The sequence below is a fragment of the Dothidotthia symphoricarpi genome (assembly GCF_010015815.1).
Source record: "Dothidotthia symphoricarpi CBS 119687 unplaced genomic scaffold P153scaffold_20, whole genome shotgun sequence".
In the NCBI taxonomy this organism is placed as follows: Eukaryota; Fungi; Ascomycota; class Dothideomycetes; order Pleosporales; family Dothidotthiaceae; genus Dothidotthia; species Dothidotthia symphoricarpi.
The window spans coordinates 386,352-410,550 of NW_022985027.1; the positions used below are offsets into that span (position 1 = coordinate 386,352).

Below are 24,199 nucleotides of genomic sequence, written 5' to 3' on the forward strand. Positions count from 1 at the left end.
AAACTATGATGCAATTTCGGCGCGCCTTCTATCTCCAACGCAAATGCAGTGCTTGTGGGCGCGCTGTAATTTTTGGGTAGAGACGGTTGGACATTTCTCGCGGTCGTAGCGCGTCGTGGGGAAGGAGCGTGTTTAAGTTGGGCAAGCGCGACGGGGAGCTGCGGTGCGGCGGTGACGTGGTGCGCTTCCGTGGAATTTGGCACAGCGTCAATTGAATGACGGCTCTCCGTCGAGGTGGTGAATTGGAGAGCCCAGTCACTGCCTGCACGCTGCCTGAGAGCCTGCGAGAGCTGCGACGGGTCCTGAGTGGCGCAAGTGATCAGCAAGACAGACGACTCATGTCACAACCACGACCGGGGTGTCCGCAATCAATTGCTTGGTCGCGTGCATGCAGGAGGTGGAAACTTACATCATACAGATTGTCACCCAGCACAGTGAGGGCTTGCGACTCAGCCATTGTGTGTGCTCATCGTCCGGAGTGGTCTCCACACGTAAGTGTTGAATGTGTCGCGGCTCAGTAGTTCGTTGCGCGCCGCTACCCGCGAAACACGTACTCACGTGTTTGGCTAGGACGTTAGATTATCATACGAAGCACCCTTGAGCAGCAACTAGAAGTGAAAATGACGTTTGTTGAAAGGGGAGAACACGAAAGACGCGTTCACCTCACCAGAAGCTTGATTCTTGAACCACCCCGCTTCACTCGAGCATCAATTGTGTGCCATTCTATCAGACAGGTGAAGGCTGGTCTCATGTAAAACAGCAGCGCTGACGTCGAGGCAAAAACGCTTGTAACGGTATTGTGGTTAGGTCTTGTTTTTCACAACTGTTCTCAACACTAGAAGTCTGCGTCGAAACACTTCTGGGCGGTCGTCTGTACATAACGAACTCAATTCATTTGACACACAAAATGTACAAGGTTGTGTTTCCACCAGATGCTCTACTCAACGTATCCCCAACTTCTTTTACTGTCCACGTCTCACTCCTCAAACCCCAGTCCTATCATGTTATCCTCCACGTCGACAAGTCTCATTCTCTCTGTTTAACCGAGAAAGACGTAGTACAGCGACGTAGCAACCGTCAATCCAACAACCGTCCATCCAGTCTTGATGACCTGTGCGTTCTTGAATCCCATACCAACATCCCAAGACAGATGCCTAAGTCCATTGTACGAGTGGAAGAAGAACGGAAGCGCAAAGAAGCTCTTCAGTCCAAGCTTAACAGCCAGAGGCCAAGCCGCGACCGCCGCGACCATGGACTGCGTCTCGAGGTGCCATCCCAATGCGGGAGCAGCGAGGTAGGCAATTCCAAAGACGTAGAGAGCGCCGCTGAGGGTGAGGCCTGTTATGCGGTTGAGCACCGAGAGGTACCAGGTGATTTGCGGCTTGTAGATGAGAAGGTGGGGCGAGACGGGGCGGTTGATGCGCTGCTTCGCGAGGATCTCCTGGGCTTGGGAGTGGGAGGCGGACTGTGTGGCAGCAAATCTGCAGGTGCTATTAGCAAGATGTATTTGGAGGGGGTGTATCGATGGCAGTGCCATCATGGGCTTTCCGTACCGGCGTTGCACGATGCGTCCTGCAGGCTGGATCCTGAAGCCAGGGGCCGCCGCCCGTCGCAGGCCAAGCTGGAATACTCGCTGGGAAGCCATTGTGCTCTGCGTTTGTCGATTGCGGAGTCGAGAGTGTTGGGAGTCGTCGTGATGTCGTCGTCGCCCAGCTCACTGATCCAACGCTCCCGACCCGAGGTCTGCCGTTACCTCACCATCCAATCAGCAGCGATTCGATTACATCTGCTTAGTCATGCGTTTACCCACCCGAAAATTTCTCGCGAGCCGCAACCCTTTCTTTCTCCCCACGAACCTCGATATCGCCGGCAATGAGCGCAAGCGCTGATTTGTTGGAGTGACGGCCTACTTGTCTGCTGGCGTTATGTCAGTGGACTGGGCTCTGAGAGTTCTGCGAGAGACGCCCGTAGTTAATCGCTCGTCGAGTCAAAATCAATGGCTACCATGAGTTTCATATCAAGGCAACATATTTCTGTAGAGCAAACGGGGGTGAAGAACGAGCATAGACGCATTACAGAGTACTGCTGCTGTCACTCGAGATTGCAGTGTGACTGCTGTCGTGATGCACGTCTGAGTGATGCACGTATGCGTGACGATGAAAAACTACCAATATTTCTATCGTCGATTGGAATGCGAAACCCTGCGGAAGTTCAGAAACACCGCCTTCACGCCCCAACCGCACATGTCTTAGGTATGTGGTCAGTCGTGTTGGTAGCACCAGCAAGCTGGTTACGGTCGTGACGCTTCTTGCAAGCAAATTTTCTTCTCTTTCACATATACCGTGACCTAGCCATCGTACATCTAAAACTATCGCAACTCACTTCAACTCCAATCGAAAACACGATGGTGTCCCTTACACCAGCGTTCAGCTCTAATGCTGGGCTCGCGCCAAACTCGTACATCTACAAGATCCTTTCTACAGCAGCACGGCAAGACCCGCTCACGTACTCGCAAACCGATCAGCTAGCAATCATATCCTCGGACGACTCACTACGGTTCCTAGATCCCACAACGCTCAGTATACTGCCCGACGGCCTAGTGAAGAACGTGAACCAAAAAGTCACATGTCTCGAACGAGCGAACGATCTGCCAAGCAACATAGTAGCGACGGCTGGAAGAGATGGACTCGTCAGATTCTGGGACAAGAGGAGCAAACAGAAAGTTCTGGAGATTGAGAGCCGTACGTTTTGTCCTGTCGAGAGATTTGAAGCACAAAAGCTGACGTGGTTTGTAGCGCACAAACTCATCTCATCACTCGTCTGCGACGCTGAGAGGAACTTCATTGCAGCGGGAATCGAAAACCCAGATGACGGGGCCGGCGTCTCGCCCGTCTACATCTGGTATGCACGCGTCTCACAGTCTATCATCATCTGTAGTACAATATGCTGAACAAGTCATAGGGACCAGCGCAACCCCTCAATCCCCACGCTTTCCCTTATAGAATCCCATACCGATACCATAACCTCCCTCGCCTTGCATCCAACACTCCCCAATCTTCTCCTCTCCTCCAGCACAGACGGCCTCGTCAACATCTTCGACATAACACAGCCTGAGGAAGAAGACGCCCTGTACCAAGTCATCAACCACGGCTCCGCTATCGCTCACGCAGGCTTCATGTATCCGAGTACCGACATCTTTGCTCTAGGCACAGACGAGACGATGAGTTTCTATGCGCTGCAAAGCCAGAAGGAAGAGGAAGAAGAGCCCACGCCGAAAACGTTTGGTGATGTAAGGGAGGCCTTGGGATGCGAGTATCTCGCCAAGATGCATTGGATAGGCAGCGAGGCGTTTGTAGCAACAGGAAAGCACAGGTACAACCCAGTCCCCAAACTACCGAGTGAAATGCTAATCCTATCCAGCGAGAGTCGTTTGGATCTTGTTCCCGTCCGCAAGAATTCCAGCGCACCTCTAGACTACCAGTACAACTTGGATCAAAGCACTCGCTTCCCTGGCGCTCATGGCGAGGAAATTGTACGCGATCTGTATACAGATGTCCATGTAAGTCTTCCAACCCACCACCCTTCCTGCGTTCTCACCAAAGCCGCCCGTAGACCCAGATAACATACACATGCGGAGAAGACGGCCACATCCGCGCCTGGAAATCTTCCGACACCGATAGCATGGACATCGATGCATCGGCCGAGTCCTCGAAGAAAAGCAAGGACCGCAAGGAGAAGCGAAAAGACAAAAAAGAGAAGCGCAAAGGAGACGAGAAGAAAATCAGATACAACCCCTACTAGACATCACGAGCCGCAGTCAATATGGTCTTGTATGGCACGACCACCGTAGTGATTGATCAAATCATCCTTTGTACCCCATCACGCTATAATATCATACGAGACTAACCACAGCCTCAAAGCTTACATCCCAATGACAAATCACGGCGAGAAGCCCGCTCAAAACTACACCACAGGCGCCATGTGACGTCAGACGTTCCGAAGTTCCGGCCTCTTTTAATCAGTAGATTCACAATCGCGAAACTGGAAGCCCATTACTACCTCTATCCTCAAACCCTTTCCCGACCAGAACAAAGCTCTACACACACACGCATATACCCTCCAAAACTTCCAATTTGCTTTAAAATGTCAAACCAAAACCCCTCCTCAGAGTTCATGGCTGATGTAGCCAACGGTACGCACTTGACTCCCCCATCTATTCCAATGATCAACACTTTGATCCGCCGTTCCACATCACTTGCCTTCTCCTGCTCACACACGCACCCCTATGTCTTGCCACCCTAATCACATCCATCCAGACTCCAACCCCTCCACATCAACGAAGATAAAAGAAGCGCTCAAAAAACCCTTCCGCAACGACAGCACAGAAGAGGCCAAGGGGCACGGGCCGCTGGAAAAGACGGACGGCCATGGACATGTTGCGGGCACGAATGTGGAGGTGCGGGCGGAGACGACGATGGATCGGATTAGTAATGTGACGAGGACGTGAGGGGGGTAGGGAGGTGGGAAGATAGAGATAGAGATAGGGATAGGTGGGAGGTGAACGAGAGTAGACTAATGACCAAGGTTGGAATGATTCGTAGGCGCTAAAAACACCGCTATGTGAAGAGAGTGTGGAGACAAGAGTATGAGACGTGTCGGGAGCGACAGACCATGGGTCGATCCAAGGAGACCGACATGTATAACCCGCAATGACATGAACCCGGACTTCCTTGCTGGCAATTTATTCGCATCCACCACCATGCTCACTCCACGTTACATCATTTCTTACCTCTTCTTCTCCCTCACACCGCCAACGTCCAACCCCGCCCTAGCCTCAGCATCCTCGCGACTAACGACTTTGTGCGCACCACTCCAGATCCCACACCTCCGCTTGATCATCTTCCACGTCTCGATGGCGGAGATGTAGATAACCACACATCCGAAGCTAACCCCCCACTCCCACGTAATCGTGCCATGCTTGAACACCTTCTCGTTGATAACAGGGATATAAACGATAGGAAACATAGTGACCAGTCCCGCGATGACAGCGAAGAAGAGGAAGCGATTGCGCCAGAGCGTCGGAAACACCGACAGGCCGCGCGGCACGCCCATGTCCGTGTGCGGATACATGTTGAACAGCGAGCGAGCGAAGTGCTTGACTTCCCATGCCGTGACGAGGAGCAGCAGCGTGATGGTGCAGTAGGTTGTGGCGCGGGCGCGGAATACAACGTCACATGTGTCGTTGAATGCTTCGTTGCATCCGGAGCCCAGGTTCCCGCCGCCGGGGCCGACGTAGGCGACAATGGCGAAGGAGAATAGACACAAGGCGCCCATGAAGAAACCGTAGATGAACTTGTCTGTGATGAGCTCCTTGGAGAAGACGCCGGCTTTGACGTCGCGTGGGGGGCGCAGCATGCTGTCTGTTTGCGACTCCTCGAGACCCAGCCCAATAGCGAGGAAGGAAGAGGTGATGAGGTTGACCCAGAGAATCTCAATAGGAGAGAGTGGGAAGACGGAGTGGTTGTCGTTGTCTTTGAAGGCTAGGCCGATTAGAAGGAGGATCACCTGGGCGATGTTGGAGATGAGGAGGTGCATCAAGAACTAGAAAGGTTAGTATGCGTGGTGATCTGAAAGGGCGTGTGTCTTACCTTCTGAATATTGTCAAACAAGCGTCGACCTTCTTCAACTGCCTTTACAATTGAGGCGAAGTTGTCGTCAGTGAGGACCATCTCAGCGGCGTCTTTGGCAACATCGCTTCCAGTGCCCATAGCCATACCAACGTTGGCTTGCTTGAGGGCCGGAGAGTCGTTAACACCATCGCCAGTCATAACACAGAAGCGTTGCCTCCTGTGCAGAGCCTGTACCATCTTGACCTTAGTCTTTGGGCTACACCTGGCAATGACCAGGGGCAGGGTTTCCATGTTGTCAATCTGTTCATCTGTCATCTGATCGAAATCTCTTGCGATCATGACGGCCGAGGCTGGAGTATCATCGTCGATGATATCAACGTCTTTGGCGATAGCTCGCGCAGTACCAGGGTGGTCGCCAGTGAGCATATGGACAGTAATACCGGCGACCTTGCATTCGCGAACAGCACCCTTGGTCCCCAGGCGAGGTGGGTCATAGATGGCGACAAGGCCGATGTAATCCAAGTCATCTTCAACCGAGGCACGTTCTTGAATGTTTGTGCCAGGTGACAGTGCCTTATGAGCGACACAGAGAACACGCAAACCTTCATTAGCCATAGACTCAGCCGCTTGCATAATCTCGTCCCTTTTTTGTTCGGAAACGTTGAGTACCGGAAGCATGAACTCGGTAGCACCTTTGGTGTAGACATCCATATTGCCAGAATGGTTATCCTTGTAGACGACTGTCATCTTCTTGACTGTCGAGTCGAAGGAGAACTCTGTGGCGAGAGAGATGTTCGAGGACCTCAGTATATCCTCTTTACCCATGCCAAAACGTGACGCAAGAACGTGCAATGCGATCTCGGTTGGTTCGCCGTGAGCCTTCCAAGTGCCAGCTGCCTGCCCTGGAGCGGAAGAGAGGGTCGCAGATTGTATCGTGGATGCATCTGTGTCGGGATCATCATCACTGATGCTGCGATCTGCATTGTCGCTCTTCTCGTTTGATGTTTCAATGCTCATCTCAGATGGCGTTTGGACCTTGGAGTTGTTGCAAAGAGCAATTGTACGCAGGAAGCGAGCAAGGGTAGTGCTTGGTTGGTACTGGTCTAGGCCCAGACGCTCGTCGTCGAGGGTGACCCGGCCGCTTCTGGGATCGAAAGGATCAGTGATAGCGTCGACAGCGATGGTCCCGACCCCTTGTATGAGAGCTTTACGGGTGACCATTCGACCTTGGGTAAGGGTACCAGTCTTATCAGAGCAGATGTTGGTGACGCCACCCACAGCTTCGATCGCGGACTGAACCCTGGTGATGACATTGGCTTTGGCCATTGCTTTGCCGCCAACGGCGATGGTGATTGTGAGAACCGCAATGAGCGATTCGGGGATGACCGCAACCGCCACACAGATGCCATAGATGAGAACCTCGCCACCGACCTGCCATTTGCTTGCGGAAAAGACAATGATGGCGAGGAGGATGGCAAGGCCAAACAACAAGAGAGCAAACTTGCTCAAAGTAATCTGAAGAGGAGTTCCCACAAGACCTAGGATGGTCCTCAGGCCACGAACAAACCTCCTCCATAGTCTCCCGAAAAAGCTCAGAGATTCCGGGGCGTCGTCTTTCTTTTGCCGAAGCATGGTGGCAATCTTTCCTACTTCAGTCTCCATGGCTGTGGCGACGACGATACCACGGCATCTTCCAGATGTCATCTCGCTGCCTGAAAACGCAAGGTTGGTCCGGTCGCCGGTGGCAAGGTCGAAGTCGTCGAATACCTTGAGCGGTGTCTTCTCTACGGGAATGGATTCTCCTGTGAGAAAAGCTTCGTTGGTGAAGGCGTTGACACCATCGATCAGACGAATGTCGGCGGGCACAATGCTGCCAACACTCAACTGAACAATGTCGCCAGGAACAAGATCCACAGCCTTAACCTTAACGTCCGTAGTACCATCACGAGTGACAGTTGCTTCAGGAGCAGTGAGCTTTTTGAGAGACTCGATGGTCTTCTCAGCACGGTAGTCCTGCCAGAATCCGACAACGATGTTCAGACAAATGACGGCAGTGACGACACCGCCTTCAATGTAGTCGTCGATACCAAAACTGATGGCCATGACGATGATGAGAACGAAGGTGAGACTGTTCGATATCTGTCTCATGAGAATCTTCCACATAGATAACCCTTCAGCTCCTTTGACCTTGTTAGGTCCATAGAGCTGGAGGCGAGATTCAGCTTCAGTAGTGCTGAGTCCATGGCTGTAAGAGTTAGCTATTGCGGGAGACGTTAGGAATGTTTCATGCTGGTCTTACTTGATGTCCACGCGCAGTTCCTCTGCAACTTCTTCGAAGGTGAGGGTGTGCGGTGCATGGAGCGGGGACGGAGTAGCGCCATCGCTTGGGTTTGGCTGGAGTTGCCCTGGTCGATTCGTAGTATTTAGCCCATTTGAACCACCTGTACGGGGTTCAATTTCCTGAGGAGCAGTCTCTTCGACGGCAGGTAGGACAGTTTCACCCATTCAAATAGGCAAAAAAACACCGTGGTGCTGTTGTTGAAGACAATAAAGTGGCGCTTCATCAGACAATTATATCCCGTGGGTCATACCAAGGGAGGCGGGGTCACGCGTGATAGGTAGGCGATCAACGTGGGGCTTGCGTGGATCCTTCCAAGGCTTGGAACTCCTCATCATCCACGTCCCACTAACTTGCGCTCATTCGTTGCTCACAATGTTGTTGTGGTATAGCGTAGGTGAGGCTCTTCAAGTCTGGGATGGGTAGTGCTCGAATTCCTAGCCTTACAAGCTTCTCTGAGCGACAACCTGCAGTTGGAGCGTTCAGCAAAGATGGACTCTTCGTGCTGGTCATAAACAAGAGGTCAAGAAACTTGGCTGACGATTTCAAGAACATCTTTTGCCGAATCCCGAATATGTGTTCGTATGATTGTCGGGATGCACGGCCCCGCCACTGAAATGATTAGTTTGTCGGGTTGAGAGATAGATGAGCGCTCGCAATGTGGTGGTACAATACTGCAATACTGGTAATAAACTCCGCTCGTAAGCCAAGATCAGCGAACAAACCAACAACTACTCTGCCTTTACAGGTTAGCCATGACCTTGGAAAGGCTAAACTATCTGGCCCATCGCTGTTGGTAAGCAGCAGTCGCGAAAAGTAAACGCGCTGGTGATCGCCACGCTGTACATGCTTGATCGGACTGATAAAAGTCCTATGCCACCAATAAAGCGACTCGCAACCACCTGGAAATGGTACAACTGCGGAGAAGTGCAGGAGCCTTGCGCAAGACAACAGCATCTTATCAACAGGTTCAGAGTGCCAATTGGAAACCGAAGTGGTTCGAAATGGGCAGGATCCAACTTTCAGAGCAAAACTAAGTGCGGAGGACCAATGCGAAGGCTTTCCAAACTGAAAAAATTGTGTTGGAGAGGATATGCGGAGGTGTCCCTGGCCGAATGTCGTTGAAATTGAGGGGTTCCCATGGACGAGGAAGAGCCACATCCCCACACATACCTAGATTTTAGCAAAGTGGGGCGTCCGCTCTACACCTCGTTGCATCAACATCAACCACACCAACAGGCTTCGCAGCTCAGATCAGCTTTCACCACAATCCAACAATTGGAATTGTTGAGATGCAATTTTTTATGCAGATCCCGTGGCTCAATAGCATCAGGCAATGATGGCTGAAGAGCATCAGCAAAGGCATCTTGCTTCGGCATCACGAGAAAGAGTGGAAAAGAACAAGAACTTTTTGATTCTGTCAACGACAAGTATGCGCCGCGAACCCCATATCCATGCTGATTACCATTCCCAAGTATATTCATAAGATCGTAAACTCCTCCAATCCGCCAACTCGGCCTCAAATCGACCTGAACGACTCAGCCTCGGACAGACTCGATGAGCGACGAGGAGCCAATTGGCTATCAGCCTCAGCCAACGCAGCTTGTATGGACATGCTGAAGGTGGCTGCGAGATATTGCGCGTAGCGGTAGCGATATGCTTCCGCAGGATCTTGCTTTGACTTGTGTAGCTCCTGCGTTGACGAAGCGCCTGTACTGAGATTAGATGGAAAGCTTTAGTTTGGTTGATCAAATATACCCGATGAGGGATGAAGAACTATCGATGGCGTAGGCGACATGGCGGGCGACAAAGTAGGAGAAGATGATGGGGAAGGAGCGTGAAATGATAGAGCAGGCATGATGAGTGTTGGTTGTAGTTGGAGGTTTGTATGGGATAGTTCTTTGGCGTGGATTGTGTGGTTCAAGAGAATCGGTATCGAAGTTGAGTGAGTGTTGCTTCAGAGTGTGGAATCGTGGTGCTTCTCCAGAGAGGGCAGCCAGCCATCACTTTATACGATGTGACCCCTTGAAAGTTTCACGATGCAAGACTTCACCGCAAACCAGAAACAGCACACATCACGCCCTGACGGTGGCATGAGGCGTACACACGGACGCATGCATCACGATCGTGACAATAATCATGGTAACTTAATTGGCGCATGTAGTCTTAGCACGTAGAACGTGATTTAGCCAGCTCCGCCCTGAGCCATTTTTTGACATGCTCCACACACCGCCAGATCCGAAGCCAGCCAAACAAAATCTGGGGAAGCCGCGATTTCAGGGGCACGGCTGACGCACCATGCTTTTTACAGCTCGCTGCATACAGTACCCTGGGACGGCAGGTATTCATCAACGCCGCTGTATCTTGATTCGAAGTTGTGGTGACGGCTTACTCGGTATTCACGATAGCTGATGGCGGCGTTTCTGGTGACGATCCAAGTTGAACATCGTGGCACCTCATGACTAAAACGCCCAGCGCCGTTGCACGAGCCGGCTGCTGAGCACCCGCCACGTCCCTGTACCTTCCAGCAAGATGGTTGTTGGAAGACACGCCATGTCGCTAGACAATATCGTTATTCGCGTCGTATATGACGAAGCTGCATTCGTATCCTTGCAATAGACACATGGATCGTGCATACTATGCCTTCCTAACAGGGTCTTTCTTATCAGCTTCGTTCGACCCTACTGCACTACATAAATTCAAGTTTATTTGGCGTGTAAGATTACAGCCTGATCCACGTTGCCCAACTCTTAGAGTCAAAATCTCTGCAGTCAGCACTTTTCTTTTGGGTTTACACCGGTAGGTGGAGCATGCAAGGAGACGGGGCAATGTTTTCTAGACTCTTCGATCTGCACTTCGACACGTTCTTGACACGATTCAGCCGCGAAAAACCGCAGCCAAGATTTCTTTCCCACACAAAACGCTCGACCATTTTCTCACCGCCAAGCCTTCCCGACAGACGCGAGTTTCTAAATCCGTAACCTAACGTCACGGACCCACCGCTGTTTGCTTGCAACATTGCTCCACCGATCGCGAATAACCTCCTGCTCATGGCCGGTTATTCAGAACTTGCTATTGCCACTCTGAGGCGATGCTCCCGATTTTAGACGCCTCACAAGTGCCACATTACGTACGAAACTGGTTGGAGACTCGCACCAAACGTCACGATACAATACGTACCGACGTTTGAACGTGTTCGTGGCTGTCAGGTGCCGCCGATCAGAGAGGGGCGTTTTAGAGCGGGGCCGAGAAGGCGGATGTTTCGGCACACGCCCGTCACATCGTGTCGTCCATCCAGGCACAACACGGCAAACCCACCTTCCTCTTTATCGAGCCACATCGAATTTCGATCTGCGTCGGCACAGCCTTGTGCCAGCCGATAAGGTCTGTGCAAGACCAAGTTCTGAACAAACTTTGCAGAATCGCATCTCGTCGTCACAAGCCGTAACCACGTATCAGCACGATAATGCCTCAACCAACTTCCCCCCCCCCTTTGGTCCGAAATGCAGATCATTCTCTCCATACATCCAGCAACTTAAACTCAAACCCGCCCTGTCTGCAAAAACCACGGAATGAGCCATTTCGAGGACGGCGGGCCTGCAACACATATTCCCGTTGTGGACCCGGCGATCAAGACAACTCTAAACAGACGACAACGACACCACCATCGCGGGATCAGCAATACTTCTCGACATTTGAGGAGGCAAAACGCGTCAATTAACTCAGCACTAGATGCCCACAGGGACCCATAAGAAGAAGGTGCTCACCGCTAGATTACACGCGTCGATATCCTTTGTGTCCTCTTTTTAAATCGGGCCGAGGTGCACATACCTCAAATCAGTTCAACCCGACCCGATTGCACTTACGGCAAGAACTGGCGGATTGACGGCAGAACTGACGAGTGCCTACATCGCATAGTGCAATATCGTGTTCTACCAGGCACCTACTCAACCCGTCAGTTGTGAGACATGGTTGCATCCAGTCTACCTCCATCTCCTTCATCACAGTCTACCCATGCGTAGGAGCTAGACCAGCAACAGCACCAACATCAACAGTACAGTACAGTAGAGCAACCATGCCGAGCAACCAGTCATTCAGGTAGCCACTCAGTCAGCTCCTCAGTCCAGCCATTCAACCCGCAAAACCTTACAGTCTAGCCGTCCATCCATGCACCGAGTATGTGTGCACCGAGTATGTATGTACTGCGATGAGGCACACACACACACACACACACACACACACACACACACACACAGACACACACACACACACACACACCATCCCAGCACATCCCAGCACATCTATAGACACGAGACCCAGACCTTCCAACCCCCACCTCTCGCAAAGAAAACACTGTGATGATCATGTACTCACCACATCAACACTCACACCCACGCACACGAGTGAGATGTGAAGAACTGTAGGTACATTGGTGGGTGTTGACATGATATGACACGACACGACACGACACGACACGAAACATGAGCCGGAGTGCAAGTAACCCCTAGATTCGAATTCTTGATTCACCGTATAACACGAGTCGATTCGTCGAGGAAGTAGAGCACACGCTCGGATCAATCCATGCATTTCACGCACCACCAACCAAAGAAACACTCCAGCAACCAGGTCAAAAAGCCGCATATCAACACCACACACCTCATTCACATTCAGATTACCACTCGCTCCATCCACCCACCTCGACTACAAGCACTACAAAAAACAAGCCGTCGAAACACCACGCTTGGAAACCAATCCCCCGCTCGCTTGCTACCTATACTTGACGTGTAGGGCCACCCAACGCCCGCCATCCAAGCCCGAGACCAGAACCCATAAACAAGGGACAAAAAACGCCGACTCATGCAGTAAGTATAGTATACAAAAAACCACCACGCCTAGCCTGCATATTCAAGAAGCCACAGCATACGGTAGACCGCTAAAGTCTTCCCATGGCCAAGAACGGATCATTGTCCCTCCCGTGAGAAGAAACGCCGCCGATCAGCTACACCAGCACCGTAACCAAAAAAACACAAACGCCCCCAACCCCACATTCAACACGACCCCGAACAACCCCACAAAAAGCCAGAACTACGCGATAGGCCAGCGCGTGCGCAGCCCCTGCGTCCACTGCCCGTAGAGAATATCCGCGAGCAGACCCTGCTGCTCCATGCCCTTCTCGACATGGCCGGGTAGTTTCTTCTCGTCGAGGGCCCCGTGCGCATCAGGGGGCATTAGTTTCTCGCCGCCTGCAAAAGCGCTCTGGCGCCGACGGTGGGATTTCACTTGAGGGTTGTTCTGGGCGAGGATGAGCTTCGAGGTCTTTGTCGGGGAGCTCATGGGCGTGCTGTTGGGGGTCTGGTAGGGCGAGGAAGAGCTGTAGTCGTCCGAGGCTTTGCTTGTCGAGGTTGTGGATGTGGTGCTGGAGCGGATGCGTGTTGTGCCTTTGCCGTGGACGGTGGTGCCGCTCAGACTTGTGTCGCTGGTGTTTGTGTTGTGCTTGAGGGGTGACTTTGTGGGGGCGATCTCGAGGCCGAGGGCGGATGCGAGTTTAGGGTCGTTCTTCAGACGGTCGACCATGGCTTTGAGCAGCATGAACTCGCCGTGGGGGTCGACTTCGTCCAGCTGCGCCCAGGCCTGGGATACCCGCCCTAGAGCCTCTCGCTGAGGAGCAGACCCAGAATCGGCATATGCCTCCTGGAACACAGAGTCGAGGACTTTGCTATATGCTCGTCGGCCGTACAATGCATCTTTCGTTACTGGCATTGGCGGGTAATCTGGAGTCGGCGGTTGGTTCTCGTTGTTCATGTCTAGAGCGCGTGCTGAGTTAGGTGGCGATGGTCGAAATGTCGGGGCCTGAGGGTTGAACCAGTTGCCCTGGTTGGCCTGGTCTGGCGGCGGACTCGAACGCAAGGGTGCTCGACGCTCCCCAGATGGCACCCGTTTGAAGTGTCGCACAGTCGATGGTGAGTTGCCAAAGGTGAGATCGACGCCGAGGGGCTGCTTGGGGGCGTTACTAACGCGTCGAGCAGTTGGTGTCGAGCCAGAAGAATCGCGTAATGCTGTTGCTTGTGATGACGTTCGAGATGTAGATCGACGGCGTTCTGCTAGAGGGGATTCTGTGATCATGCCGAGTGGTGCGGCGTTTAGGTCTAAGCTCTGCATCCCTGAGTCTACATCTGAAGCCTCCGCAGAAGGAATGCGTGCAAGCTTGCGTCGCCGCCCGCTCTGGCGCGCGGGAGCCACTGTGCCTGGTTTGAGAGTGTCGAAAACCCATTCATCATCTCGTGTCCGTGAAGATAGGTCGATCCTTCAAGAATGTCAGTGGGTGACCCGAGTCGTCAAATCAGCAAACTTACATGGTCTCTTCGTAGTACTTGGGTTGCGAGACGGTCTGTGTTTCTCTTTGAGTATCCCACATTTGCTTGCGGTCAACCAGCTCTCGCAATAGCTCGACTTTGCCTGCACGCTGAACAAATCGATGCTTCAGTAGTTCTTGTGCGGTCGCTCGTCGATCTGGGTCCTTGATGAGACATTGTGCAATGAAGTCTTTGAAGTCTTTGCTCCATCGGTCGCCTTGTAAACGGGGAGCGGGGTTCTTGGGGATTGTGAAGAGCACCTTCATGGGGTGGGCGCCGGCATGTGGTGGTGCGCCTTCAGCCAGCTCCATTGCGGTGATGCCGAGTGACCAAATATCAGCCCTGAAGTCGTAGCCCGCCTCTTGTATAACCTCGGGCGCCATCCAGAAAGGTGTGCCCACGAACGTCACGCGGATGGATTTCATGTTGGTCAACTGTGCAGCAACACCGAAGTCGGCGAGCTTGACCTTGCCCTGGTCGGTCAGGAGGACGTTGGCAGCCTTGATGTCGCGGTGAATTTTGCCTGTCGAATGCAAGTAGTCGAGTCCCAGGAGAAGCTCGCGACACGTTATCGCGATTTGTGCCTCGCTGAAGGGGCCGGGTGCCAGCTGCAATTGTCAGCACGCATGTCATGGCTGCTTTTCCATGAACCGCATACCAGATCTGCAGCCGAACCACCACCAAGATACTCCATGACGATCCATAACTTGACGCCCTTGACGAAACTCGTCTTGTATGCGGTGATGTACGGGCTGTGGCAGGTGCTGAGCAGTGCGATCTCTGCTTGGATGTCGGCAAGCTCCTCGGAGCTGTCTTCGAGGTCGATCTACGCAAGGGTGAGTGTGGGGGTGGGAAGACGAGATGGGCTTGCACGTACGTGCTTGATGGCGACTGTCTCGCCAGTTGACCGGTCAATGGCCTTGTACACTTTGCCAAAGCTCCCACCTGTGATCCTGTCAGCCCTATGGTGTTTCGTGGTCCCACAAGTGACGTACTGCCTAGCTCCTCCATGACTTGGTAGTTCTCAGCCATCTTGGGCCGTGTTCCTGCGACGTTGCAGGCGCTCAGAATATTGGGGTCGTGGTCGGGCACAGGCTGAGAGAATGGACAGACGGCGGGGCCGTTGGATAGAAATAGGGGTTGTGCGGTGGTGGTGATGGGGGTGATAGGGCTGCTGCTGGTGCGGCCATGAAAGTGATAATGGACGTCGAGGGTGCAGGGTCCGTGGCCATTGCCCCAGCAACCGCGTCAACAGACGCACGCCCCGCGGTGATTTGGCTAGCAACACAAGCAAGATGATCATGACGTCGCGACGCTATGGGCGCGATCCAGGCAATTTCAGCTGTGTGCATCGACGGTCCAGGTGCTTGCAGTGACTTGAACGACTCCCAGACGCTGAGGTGGGCGGTTGCGGGTGCTTCCCCAGAGAGGCCACGCCTTAGCCCATTCTTGCACCAGCCCCATCTTGCCGATTTCTGGAATGCCACCCTGCATGAGAAGTCGACTAGATCCCTCGACGGCGGCACCGCCCGAGTTTGTGGAATAGTCATCCGCATGGAGTTACTGTCCGCACTCTGGAGCTCGAGCCAACAATGACATAGATGGGCTCGACTACAGCGACGCCTGGCCAGCAGTTACTATGGACAACCGTTGGTAGCTCCCAGCCCCAGATTGCGACACGGCAGAAGAAAATAGACCTGTCACGGGATGCCTGTCGCTTAAGCAGCTGCCATTGAGCCGTCGAAGCGGTCTGCGTTGTCTTGCAGGACTGGAAACACTCGAGGTGCCAGAAGACTTGCACAATGCACTCTACGCGCGTTTGACCGCCCATCTCTGTGACAGCACGCCTGGGCCATGTTCGTGTTGCTTGCTTTTGGCAGTCTGCATCGACATGCGCTCGAGCCGTTGGCGGAGGATTGCTGCCCCTCGCGCTCGTACAGACGACGATCGAGCGTCCCACTGCACGTCTGTTGACGTGGTTTCAGGCGTGCATGCCAACGGCCAAGATGCGGCCAAAGGAGCAACGATCAAAACACTGCCTTCGCACCAGACCAGTGGTCACACCACGCTGGCAACGCTAGAGATGCAGGCCAGCCCATGGACACACAGCTGGTTGCTCGAGTGGATTTGTTTGTGTGTGGCCTGAGCACCACGCGCGTGAGCATGGCAGCACAAAGACTGCGGCGCCCGCTGCTGTACCACTGTCCAAACCCCGCCGCCTTTGCCAACCTCGACTCCAAGAAATGCACCCTTCAGATGGCCTGGAATGGCTTCCTGTGCTAACAGCCCGACGCTGCTGAAGACGTGGGTGGAGTGGTTCAAGGGCTCCGTAGTCCTCCGCCTGCTCGGCCTTCCTGTCGCGTTATTGGGCCTTTGTTTCGAGTTCTCGCCCGCCACCAGCTCGCTAATTTTGTACCGACTCTCACGCCGCCTCCGCCGCTCGTTCCTCCTCTGCACACACGGCAAAGACAATGCCATGAGCGTCAAGTCGTCCGCTGGAGGAACAGATGCCATGGACCGCGCACAGCCCCAGCCCAAGCCAAAGCCAAACGGCCTCGCCCGGAAACGGTCCATGACCCTGGGATCCGATCGCAGCAGAGCCGCGCTATCGCCAGGGGTCCAACTCGCATCAAATCTCAGCGGTCACCGCTCTGACCCTCCCGCCCCTTCTACCACCATCACCACCACCACCACCACCACCTCCTCTCCCTCCCCCCTCGAACCCTCCCCCGACATGTCATCCCATTCCCGCTCCAAGACCATGTCGCACGTTGATGTCCTCTCCCAAGGCAAGCGCCTGTCGCTGCAGTTCCCCATCCAACCCGCTGCTGGCAGCAATTCGCCCATCCACACACCGCGCTCGCGTCCCCAGTCGTGGGCAATGGCGCCGTCGCCACTCTCGCCAGATTCGACGGCCTCCTCGCCCGAACCAAATCTCCTCGCCGTCCTCGCCGCCCAGGAGCGCTACGTCCTGGAACTCAGGGAGGAACTCACAAAGGCCGAGGCGGACCTCAAGACGCTGAAGAGGCAGTGGTCGATGCACGAAGCCAACAAACGGCGCAGCGACTCGCGCAGGGTCGCCCAGATGCAGCCCGTCAACACACTGCTCATCGACATCCAGCCCGACCAAGAAGATGATGACGGGTCCATATCCATGCAGCGCGAGATGGAGCGTAGAAAAGCCTTGCTCAACAACACAAAGAGCTCACAGCGCAAGGTCTTCAGTGGTTCGAGGCACCTGCGCACGCTCTCGCTCCTCTCACCTGACAAATCCTACACGCCCTCCTTCCCCCAGCCCATCGATGTCCACAACGATGAGCCTATGGACAAACAACCTGTGCCTCTCTCGCGGACCTCGACATCGTCTGATCTTATGCGGAACCTCATCGATGATACCAACATGGACCGCTCGGACACAAGTAGCGTAACCAACATGCAGCGCGACAATATCATCCGCGCTAGCTCTCAGATCGCAACCGACTTCAAGAACGGCCTGGTTACCTTCTTCGAAGACATCAGACAGGCTACTGTTGGTGATGAAGCCGTCTCTGGCAACGACAACTTCGCCTTGGCCAATGGCAGGGGTCCCTCGAAACAGTCCGTCCGCAACCCGTCCGGCGGCCGCCCACCCCTCAGTCGTTCAGCCAGTTCCAAAAAGACCACACCAAGATCAGGTTCTATAGGCGATGACTTTTGGAAAGAACATGGTTTGAGTGAACCCACACGAACTACCATGAATAAAAAGACTCACGCGATCAAGACCCCACAAAAGCAAACCCAAAGAGCCGTGGAGGAGTTCGAAGATTGGGATAACTGGGACACGCCGAGCGAAGCAAAGGCCGTGAACACGCACGACAGCTCCGACGAGTCTGACGTGCCGTCGTCGGAAACCTCTGGCAGTGCACAAGCGAGCAAGATATACCACTCGAAGCGTCACGACTCCAAGGCGTCGTCGCAAACTACTGCCAGCTCCGTGGGCCATGCCGACGACGCTGCACCACGCGAACCCAAGCGCAACTCAATCCCCTGGCCGGATCTAGTCAAGCTGTCGCCCACCCACCTCAAACGCACAGCCTCGCATTTGATGAAGGAATGGGAGAAGCAGCTCACCCCTCCCCCAGAGTCTCGCGACTCAACCCACTCCCATGGAGACTACCTTGGCCGCTGCGGCTCGCCTACTGGCCTTCCTTAATGACAAAACGACCCACACGCCAGGACAACGCTCTGATGATGTTACGCGACCATACCCCATGGTCGACATGAAATTTTCTTTAATATAGAGGAGCAGAGCTTTGCATAGTGGTTTGGTTTGGTCGAAGATTGAATTTGACATAGCGAGGCGTTGGGATGGGCGTTTGAGCGTGCAATGGATGGACATGCACATCATACGTATTTAAGCGTAGCGACGACATATGTATTGTCGATCAACTTTTTAGTCTTTTAGTTTGCTTAATGAATATTATATCTCACCATATCAATAATTTGTGTGCATGCCTTTTTAAAATTGATAACCAATTATCAAGGCCTGGAGCACGTTGACGTACATGTCAAATTCTCAACCGTCCCCCAACCCAGCCAAGACCTCCGCACCTCCTCCGCAAAAGTTCCGTGCCACCATCACCCACTTCCTCACAACCCACATCCACGCCCTCTCAATCCCCCCACCACACGACAAACCAAACCATGGCTTTCCCCGGCGGCCTCCCCGGCGCCATGAACCCCAACGCCGGCATGTCGGAGCAAGAAGCGCAAATGGTCAAGATGATGCAAAGCGGAATGGAGAGCTGCGTGGGCAAAACCGCAATGGCAGGCGTAATGGGCGGCGGGTTGGGCGCCATGTTCGGGCTCTTTATGGCTTCGGTGCGTAGATTTGCATGGACAAGTGGAGGATGGATAGACGGATAGAAGCTGACGAGAGAGGGATGCTAGATGCGCTACGATACGCCTATGTCGCAGCCTTTGGCCGCTACGGCACAAACACCAACTGCGACGACGACGGCGGCGACGGCGGCGGTAGGGGGTGTGAAACAAGTACCCGGCGCTGTGTCGTCCGTCGCTACCAGCATACCCACACCCACCGCCGCCACCACAACCCCCACCGCAGCAGCAACAGCAACAGCAACCCCCCTCACCGACCTCCCCCTCAAACAGCAACTCAAACACGGCCTACGAGACATGTACCGCCAATCCCTCGCCTCAGGGAAAAACTTCGCTAAAGTCGGCGCCATCTTCAGCGGCACCGAGTGCGCCATCGAGGGCCTGCGCGCGAAAAACGACCTGTATAATGGCGTCGCGGGCGGGTGTATTACGGGCGGGGTGTTGGCGAGGAATGCGGGGCCTCAGGCGGTTGCGGTGGGGTGTTTGGGGTTTGCGGCGTTTTCGGCCGCGATTGATGCTTATATGGTGAGTTTGAGCTTTTCTTTGGTGGGTTTTTGGCTTTTTGGGGGGGTTGGGCTGAACTGATGCGTTTTACAGAGGATGCCGGAGGATGAACGGAGTCGGCCGATTGCGTAGGGGGGGTTGGGGGTTTGGGGTGTTTTTTGAAAGGGTGGGATGGGATGGGATGGGGGTTTCGTCATGGTGTGGTGAAGGATAGGGTTGTACGAGTATGCTGTTGTTGTATATTATATCCGCGGATTCGGGCATTTGGGCGGCGTTCAAGGCAGTTCGCATCACATCACATCACATCACATCTCGTTACGTCGATAGAAAGCTGAAGGTACAGCACCATATGAGTAAATGACTAGAATGTATTCATGTCGCGTGGGATATATACCTATACTAGCCGAGCAGCGAAGTATCGGTGTTTTGCTGCTCGACAGTCCAGAATACCGCGTTTATCAAGTTTCACTCTTCACTCTTCGCTCTTTCCTCACGCGGGCAAGACAGATTTTCTCCAGCGAAAACAACGTATTGGCAATTTGACTACGTGAACTACATTCCACAATATAACATCCTAGGCAAAGAAAAAGCGTTCAGCAAGAATTAGGCGACCTGATAGTGCGCCATATGTGGAAAGGGGGAACGATTGTGTTCCCATCCATCCATCAGTGAGTGTGAAAGCAGACTCTTACTTCCCACCAAGAACCCAAGAGCAGGCAGAGACGCGACAAGGAAATGCGCATCGTGAACGAGCGGGGGCGTGGAGCGTACAATTTAGGAACGGGGAAACGTATTTTGGTAGGAACAGAAATGCATGGAAAGCGAAGAGCACGGTATGATCGTTAGGCGAGCGATTTACCAACGTCGAGCCATTCAGGGGAAGTATTTCACTGGATCCCCTTGCTCGTACTGGGCAAGGTCGATGCTCGTAGGTCCTCCTGTCCGGCTCCTGGGGCATGTATACACGGTGACGACAACGCCGCGTTGGTCGGTGCCTAAACCCGATCAGTTTACACACGAGACTGGTCTGCACCATGAGCAACTCACGCTTAAAATTGTGATTATGAGGAATCCAGGATCCATTAATAAACATGTGTGGGAGCACAAGCGGTAGGTAGTCTAGGGAGGTCGAATGTGCTAGCAGTGCCAGGAAGATGGGCAGTTCGCCAGTGAGTCCACCCCAGCCTTCTTGAGACACGATCTTCGGGGTGTGGTAGATGTCTGGCAACAGTAGACTCGGCCATGATTGGTCGTTTCGTTGGCAACGCAATGTGGACTCCCCGCCGGCGTTGGTCAAGAACGAGGACCAATCCGTGGTCGAGTGGTCGAAGCGCAGAGGATGCCAGACGTCGTCACGCGGCGGAGCGAGAGCGTCTCCTTTCAATACCCAAAAACCATCTCCTCCAACATAGTAAACAGAAAACGTCTTGTATACTGCTGAGCCTGGAGGAAACTGACTAATTTGGTGGATGTTTTGCGAGTCGCAATGCCAAAGTTTTCCTGTGACCCCTGCTCGGACTATTTCATGCGTTTCTGGAGCGGTGTGCACAACCAGTTTGCCGTTACAATCAAATCGTTTTTTCACGTTCGGATTCTGCTTCACTTCGGTGATTCGGAAGGTGTATGGTGGCTAGAAACCCATGATGTTAGAAGGCCATTGCAAAGTGGAAACCCCAAAACATACCGACATTACCACCCTTGCAACCCGCTAAGGGTGTTTCTGCAGGAGATTCTCGGGTGACGGTATGGTATGCGTAAATGCGCCGCGGATACATCCAGCCTGCTGCACGCTCTCGCAACTCCCCCTCCCTTCTAGGCCTTTATCTTTCCCGTTCACCATGCGGCTCTGCTCTCCACTGGTTATCAGAGACAGTATCCGGTATGTGAATCACGCGCCAGTTTGAGTAACCAGAGCCAGCGCAGACACGAATATAGGGAAAGCGTCTGATATGCTGGAGCAAGTCCTAGACCAAGCACTGTGGCATCATTCTGCATGGATTACAGACGGCCAAGCGATGAGATCGCAGCCATCATCATGTACCCCGCCAGTCTATGCCACTGATACCCTGGGGCTTCCGATGGTTGATTATGCCGAGCCGTAGCTGTTCAGTGGACGGAAGGAGCACCAGACCGGCCGGTAGTCATTGCCCCGACCATATGGACGTGCTGTTACAGTCGAACCGCGATTTGCGATAGCCTTCCCTATGGTTGATAGCACTCGGCGAGGCGTGGGGTTTCGCAACTATCGTGGAGAGTGTCAGCTGCGATTGAGTAAAACTAGTTGTGCTGGCCGGCCGAGAATCCTGCCTGGGGGTCATGCAGAGTGTAGCTTGCATGCCACAGCACATCGCCTCCGACCAACCAATACAGGCCGTAACACACCCGCCCAGTGACGCTCGAGCAAGACCCTATCCTGGCGAAGCGCCCTGTCGTATCTTCGTTCGCGTCAGCCCATATCATGGGACAGCAAGAGGACGGGTCGTAGAGAGTCTTGCCGAAGGAATTACCGTGCGATCTAAGTGTATGTCCAGTCGTGAGATGTTTGGTTTTGTTCCGCGGATACTACAGAGAGTTGAGAAAGCGGTTTGTTGAGGAATTCCATGAACGCAGCAATGCGGAGAACAAGTGCCGAATCCGATACAGCCATGAACCTAAAGGGTGATAGGCAGGTGTTGCATGCAACAACCTTTCGCAGATTCCCTGCAAATATCGTATTGCCACAATCAGATACGCATGTGTCTCCACCTAGGCGATCAAGATGCGAATGCGGCTCTGCTCCATCGAGGGGTTATAAGCCAGACAACCGATGTTTCGAAGTGCCGAGGAGTGACTGCGGGCGCTTATCAAGTTGATTCGACGACAAAGGCTTTCAACAGCTAAAGGCTGTTTAGCGACTGTGTGAGTAAGAATTGGTAAGTTCTTCCAGCCCTAAGCTCAAAAGATGCGGGCACAAAGGGGATATAAGTAGAGGTAGAGATTTGCAATCGGCTGACCAGGTACACTGAAAGTTGCGGCGCCGAGTAAGCGCCAGGAAGCTCTTGAAGGACTTTGCATGGTTGCCCTACGGCGTATCTCCATGCAGCCACATTGCTTTTTTCACGGGCAGCGACATATATGGGCCTGACGATCAAGGGGGACATGGCTGTATCGGTTTTCTTCCCTCACCGGACGCAGCCCCTGCTGGTTGAGTTCGACTGCCTGCAACGACCTCAATCAGCGGCAAAACACAGCCAACACTCACCGGTCGGCATCATGGCGGCATGAAAAATACCTCAACACAGCCTCGAAGTCGTACACACAAGCCGACTCGGCTCTCATCTGACCTGTCTCGACCACGCACACAGGTCACGGCCCGTTCGTCAGGACACAGTATCGTCTCGAGCTTTGATACCCGGCTGCCGTTGCGAGATGATCGGACAAAACAGAATCGAGTAAGAGCCCCGCATCGAGAAGCGATATACATTGTCGGCAAATCGCTTGCGTCTGTTGGATGACGAACTGACCAAATTGTACGTTTGAAGACCATTTTACGCACCTTCCCGACCAAGGTTTTGCTATCGAAGCTAGGCCAGGTGGCGAGTAAGATGTTTTTGCTTGCGAACATTTTGTCTTGGGATGTGTTACTCGCTGCATGTGCCGGCTCCTTTGCCTGCCACGAATTTGCGCCAGCAGCATTCCCAGTCAAGAGCATGGCACGTGTCGGTGATCGAGTGGTAAGATGGCGCTTTTGGGTTCGATACGAGTCCTTGGAGCTGTTGTTCACCAAGACGCAAAATCTTCCGAGTCATGATAGGCTATACTTACTTCATGAGAGCTCACAAAATTCCTATCAGACTCAACGCTCCTATCTCCACCCATTAGAGACTCACGGCCAACGCCAAGAAGTAGCAGACGATGATGGCTAGATCGGTGTAGCTGGATCCCTCTTGAGTATCGGAATGCACGGAAGAGGCGTGGGTTGTACTCGCGTCAATTTCCGCCACGCTGGATCGAGACGTCTGGGCGGTAGAGTATGACATCAGACTAAAGCCAGTCGTGAACGTGCGAGTTTACTCTGGCCCCGTCTGTTTGGGCGTATGGAAGAGCTTCATAACCAGGATGTTTAGAGTGGACCCTTCCTGACCGGGAAGGTTGTACCCAGACATCATCGGCCCGATGTCACATCAGAAGTCGCAACAAGTCCATACTGGTTCACGTACTGAGATCTTGGGACGTGTACGCCGTTCTGCTCAGAACCGTTCGGTGACGAGACTCCGAAGTTTGCTTCTGAGGAACTCCTGCAGATCGCGGCGGCTAATGCCCGGATCGACGAGGGTTAAACTGCGGTGTGATCTACCGGATAAGCTATGAGCTTGTAGAGATCGAGGCAAAGCGCCGCCAGTGTAGCCGCCATCCCCACGATTTGGAGATGTTTCCAGATGGGTATCTACCTATCGCAGCAAGTTGACCGAGACGGCCCGAGGAACTTGCTTGTTAGAGGCGTCTTCGAAGCGCTC

The 24,199-nt window shown here is 53.5% G+C and overlaps 11 protein-coding genes across 11 annotated transcripts; 4 read left to right on the forward strand and 7 right to left on the reverse strand.

Moving 5' to 3' along the window:
* Positions 1-879: 879 nt before the first annotated feature.
* Positions 880-1,645, reverse strand: P153DRAFT_348527 (mitochondrial succinate dehydrogenase cytochrome b560 subunit C; the record flags this gene model as incomplete). Its single annotated transcript, XM_033666209.1, has 2 exons — positions 880-1,481; positions 1,554-1,645. The coding sequence occupies 2 exons, from the start codon at positions 1,643-1,645 to the stop codon at positions 1,040-1,042; spliced, it is 534 nt and encodes a 177-aa protein (XP_033519788.1). The 3' UTR covers positions 880-1,039.
* A 759-nt stretch (positions 1,646-2,404) lies between these two features.
* On the forward strand, positions 2,405-3,801 carry P153DRAFT_300206 (WD40 repeat-like protein; the record flags this gene model as incomplete). The annotated part of the gene is made up of 5 exons (XM_033664318.1): positions 2,405-2,741; positions 2,796-2,901; positions 2,962-3,372; positions 3,421-3,559; positions 3,613-3,801. The coding sequence occupies 5 exons, from the start codon at positions 2,405-2,407 to the stop codon at positions 3,799-3,801; spliced, it is 1,182 nt and encodes a 393-aa protein (XP_033519789.1).
* Positions 3,802-4,103: 302 nt separating this feature from the next.
* P153DRAFT_370068 (uncharacterized protein) lies at positions 4,104-4,917 on the forward strand. The gene is made up of 2 exons (XM_033668937.1): positions 4,104-4,192; positions 4,317-4,917. The coding sequence occupies exons 1-2, from the start codon at positions 4,144-4,146 to the stop codon at positions 4,505-4,507; spliced, it is 240 nt and encodes a 79-aa protein (XP_033519790.1). The 5' UTR covers positions 4,104-4,143; the 3' UTR covers positions 4,508-4,917.
* On the reverse strand, positions 4,786-8,135 carry P153DRAFT_360383 (potassium/sodium eff; the record flags this gene model as incomplete). The annotated part of the gene is made up of 3 exons (XM_033666917.1): positions 4,786-5,601; positions 5,649-7,875; positions 7,930-8,135. The coding sequence occupies 3 exons, from the start codon at positions 8,133-8,135 to the stop codon at positions 4,786-4,788; spliced, it is 3,249 nt and encodes a 1,082-aa protein (XP_033519791.1).
* A 1,080-nt stretch (positions 8,136-9,215) lies between these two features.
* On the reverse strand, positions 9,216-9,782 carry P153DRAFT_370069 (uncharacterized protein). Its single transcript, XM_033668938.1, has 2 exons — positions 9,727-9,782; positions 9,216-9,678 (listed from the first exon to the last, which is right to left on the reverse strand). Exons 1-2 carry the CDS (start codon positions 9,764-9,766, stop codon positions 9,488-9,490), a joined length of 231 nt encoding a protein of 76 aa, XP_033519792.1. The 5' UTR covers positions 9,767-9,782; the 3' UTR covers positions 9,216-9,487.
* A 3,271-nt stretch (positions 9,783-13,053) lies between these two features.
* On the reverse strand, positions 13,054-15,502 carry P153DRAFT_434470 (Pkinase-domain-containing protein; the record flags this gene model as incomplete). Its single annotated transcript, XM_033673084.1, has 5 exons — positions 15,317-15,502; positions 15,199-15,266; positions 14,980-15,147; positions 14,322-14,929; positions 13,054-14,272 (listed from the first exon to the last, which is right to left on the reverse strand). The coding sequence occupies exons 1-5, from the start codon at positions 15,351-15,353 to the stop codon at positions 13,054-13,056; spliced, it is 2,100 nt and encodes a 699-aa protein (XP_033519793.1). The 5' UTR covers positions 15,354-15,502.
* On the reverse strand, positions 15,386-15,877 carry P153DRAFT_389560 (uncharacterized protein; the record flags this gene model as incomplete). Its single annotated transcript, XM_033670854.1, has 1 exon — positions 15,386-15,877. One exon carries the CDS (start codon positions 15,875-15,877, stop codon positions 15,386-15,388), a length of 492 nt encoding a protein of 163 aa, XP_033519794.1.
* Positions 15,878-16,295: 418 nt separating this feature from the next.
* Positions 16,296-18,669, forward strand: P153DRAFT_370072 (uncharacterized protein). Its single transcript, XM_033668939.1, has one exon. It carries the CDS (start codon positions 16,588-16,590, stop codon positions 18,511-18,513), a length of 1,926 nt encoding a protein of 641 aa, XP_033519795.1. The 5' UTR covers positions 16,296-16,587; the 3' UTR covers positions 18,514-18,669.
* A 301-nt stretch (positions 18,670-18,970) lies between these two features.
* Positions 18,971-19,835, forward strand: P153DRAFT_400226 (mitochondrial import inner membrane translocase, subunit Tim17/22; the record flags this gene model as incomplete). Its single annotated transcript, XM_033671799.1, has 3 exons — positions 18,971-19,181; positions 19,251-19,724; positions 19,797-19,835. The coding sequence occupies exons 1-3, from the start codon at positions 19,005-19,007 to the stop codon at positions 19,833-19,835; spliced, it is 690 nt and encodes a 229-aa protein (XP_033519796.1). The 5' UTR covers positions 18,971-19,004.
* A 576-nt stretch (positions 19,836-20,411) lies between these two features.
* On the reverse strand, positions 20,412-21,706 carry P153DRAFT_112573 (uncharacterized protein). The gene is made up of 3 exons (XM_033661915.1): positions 21,388-21,706; positions 20,751-21,333; positions 20,412-20,698 (listed from the first exon to the last, which is right to left on the reverse strand). Exons 1-3 carry the CDS (start codon positions 21,391-21,393, stop codon positions 20,577-20,579), a joined length of 711 nt encoding a protein of 236 aa, XP_033519797.1. The 5' UTR covers positions 21,394-21,706; the 3' UTR covers positions 20,412-20,576.
* Positions 21,707-22,547: 841 nt separating this feature from the next.
* Positions 22,548-23,626, reverse strand: P153DRAFT_112607 (uncharacterized protein). The gene is made up of 2 exons (XM_033661916.1): positions 22,975-23,626; positions 22,548-22,901 (listed from the first exon to the last, which is right to left on the reverse strand). The coding sequence occupies exons 1-2, from the start codon at positions 23,392-23,394 to the stop codon at positions 22,800-22,802; spliced, it is 522 nt and encodes a 173-aa protein (XP_033519798.1). The 5' UTR covers positions 23,395-23,626; the 3' UTR covers positions 22,548-22,799.
* Between the last annotated feature and the right edge of the window lie 573 nt (positions 23,627-24,199).